At 39.0% G+C, this 1,972-nt stretch overlaps 1 protein-coding gene across 1 annotated transcript; it reads left to right on the forward strand.

Moving 5' to 3' along the window:
• The first annotated feature begins 726 nt into the window (after window positions 1-726).
• On the forward strand, window positions 727-1,535 carry LOC138873428 (uncharacterized). Its single transcript, XM_070151897.1, has 2 exons — window positions 727-1,299; window positions 1,374-1,535. Exons 1-2 carry the CDS (start codon window positions 727-729, stop codon window positions 1,533-1,535), a joined length of 735 nt encoding a protein of 244 aa, XP_070007998.1.
• The last annotated feature ends 437 nt before the right edge of the window (window positions 1,536-1,972 follow it).

Consider the following 1,972-nt stretch of genomic DNA (forward strand, 5'->3'; position numbering starts at 1 on the left):
CGACGAGCCAATCCGAAAAATTGAAGCTCAACTTCAAGAGTTTATGGGAGACACTAACAAAAAGTTTGAGAAACTAGAGCTCGAACAAAATCAGGTTAAAACTGCTTTAATAGAGACTAAAGCAAGTTGCTGGAGCATAGAGGAAACTGGCAAAAGAATGGAGCAGTTATTCATTCAGCGGGAAGCACAACAAAGGTCAGAACCACTAGCTTCACAACGATCTTACCTAGTTGCAGCTACTAGCGCGCAAATTGGCTCCTCAAAAGGTACCGAGTCTATTTCTGGCCCAATTCTAATGAAATATAGAGAAGTGGAGTGATGAAGCAGAAGTGGTGTGGTGCAGAACATTAGCTGTTAGCACTGTTATCACTAGCACTAACTATGATTAGCTGGCATAGTCATTAGTTAAAATCAGTTTTAGAGTTAGTTAAAAGGTCATGTGATGTGCACGTGTGTGAGCTGAGAGAGGTCTGTATATAAGTTATGTATCAGCCTTCAATTGAAAAATGAGAAACGAGTTTCTTCTTCCTCTTCTACTCAATTTCTCTCTAAGAAATTCCTAATTACTCAGATCGCATGGCTCAATTTAACATGGTATCAGAGCGGGTGAATTGAGGAAAACACATGCACTGAAATAGATCGAGACCTACAGAAGAACACAAAGCATAGTTCGTGTAATTTCCTAGCTGATTGCAGAGGATCGTGAAGCTCGATTTTTCACCAAAAATGGCAGGAAATGAAGTTACTTCATTAGATCACAATCATCCACTGCATCTTCAACCTGGAGATTCGCCTGGGCTTAACTTAATACAGCTGAAGCTCACAGGACCAAACAAATACGCTTTGTGGAGTAGAGCAATGAAATTAGCTCTTCGAGGCAAAGGAAAACTAGGTTTTGTGGACGGAACCTGTGTTAAAATCATGTACAAGGGTGAATTAGCGGAGCAATGGGAGAAGTACAATGTTATTGTTCTATCATGGATAGGAAGCACCGTTGCAGAGGAATTGATGGCCAGCATTGTGTATGCATCTAATGCTAAGAAGGTATGGAGTGAATTTGAGGAGAGATTTGATAGATCGAATTTAACTAGGATATTTCATTTGTGGACTGAAATTCCCACTTTGAAGCAAGAAACTGAGTCTGTTACTTCGTATTACTCTAAAATGAAGAATTGTTGGGATGAGTTAGATGTCTTAACCCCACTTCCTTCCTTTGATTGTAAAGAATCCCTGCCTTATGTAGTCTATTTGAGATCACAGAGATTGCTGCAGTTCCTTATGGGACTTAATAAATCCACAGTAATATAAGAAGTAATCTACTTGCAAGGAGACCTATAGTGTCTGTAAATGAAGCCTATGCAATTATTTCTTAGAAGGAGAGTCAAAGATTGTTAGGTGTAGTAGATGTTAACAAAGATCCATTGACAATGTTAGCAGGGAGAACCTACCAGAGTCCTAAACCTAAAAGGGCTGGAGTTGGTATAATCTGTGAGCATTGTGGTTATAAGGGACATTTGAAGGAAAACTGTTACTAAATTGTTGGTTACCCACAGGATTTTAAAAGCAAAAAGAAAGGATCACAAACCAGTGGATTCAGACCTTATTTTTTTTGAAGAAAGTTTTAAGGTAGAACAAAATTCAGACGAACACAAGTTAAAATAACAAAAATACGAAAATCTAACTCGCAATGGTCCGAGAATCCTGAAGAATATTCTTGAACAAGTTGGTCCATAAGACCATACCTTTTTCCATGACTATAATATCTATCCAACTTAAGGTAGTAAAGAACTTCTCATCGAACAATCTCCAATCGAGAGATTTATTTGGGACCAATATCCTTCAGGGCACAAATCTGCTCCTCACCCATGGCTGACATGACAGACACAACAAGGTCTTTTCCCTCAGCAAAACCATCCTTGATCTGTGTAAGGAGGTTGTCATCAGTAGGAAGCCTAAGGTCATCCTTGGTGTT

Source organism: Nicotiana sylvestris, chromosome 7 (assembly GCF_000393655.2).
Source record: "Nicotiana sylvestris chromosome 7, ASM39365v2, whole genome shotgun sequence".
In the NCBI taxonomy this organism is placed as follows: Eukaryota; Viridiplantae; Streptophyta; class Magnoliopsida; order Solanales; family Solanaceae; genus Nicotiana; species Nicotiana sylvestris.

Bases quoted from the DNA above. Each gene is read 5' to 3' on its own strand.
- LOC138873428 (XM_070151897.1), top strand. From the start codon at position 727: ATGGCAGGAAATGAAGTTACTTCATTAGATCACAATCATCCACTGCAT. The intron at 1,300-1,373 runs GTAATATAAGAA...ATTATTTCTTAG, and splicing joins TGGGACTTAATAAATCCACA to AAGGAGAGTCAAAGATTGTT.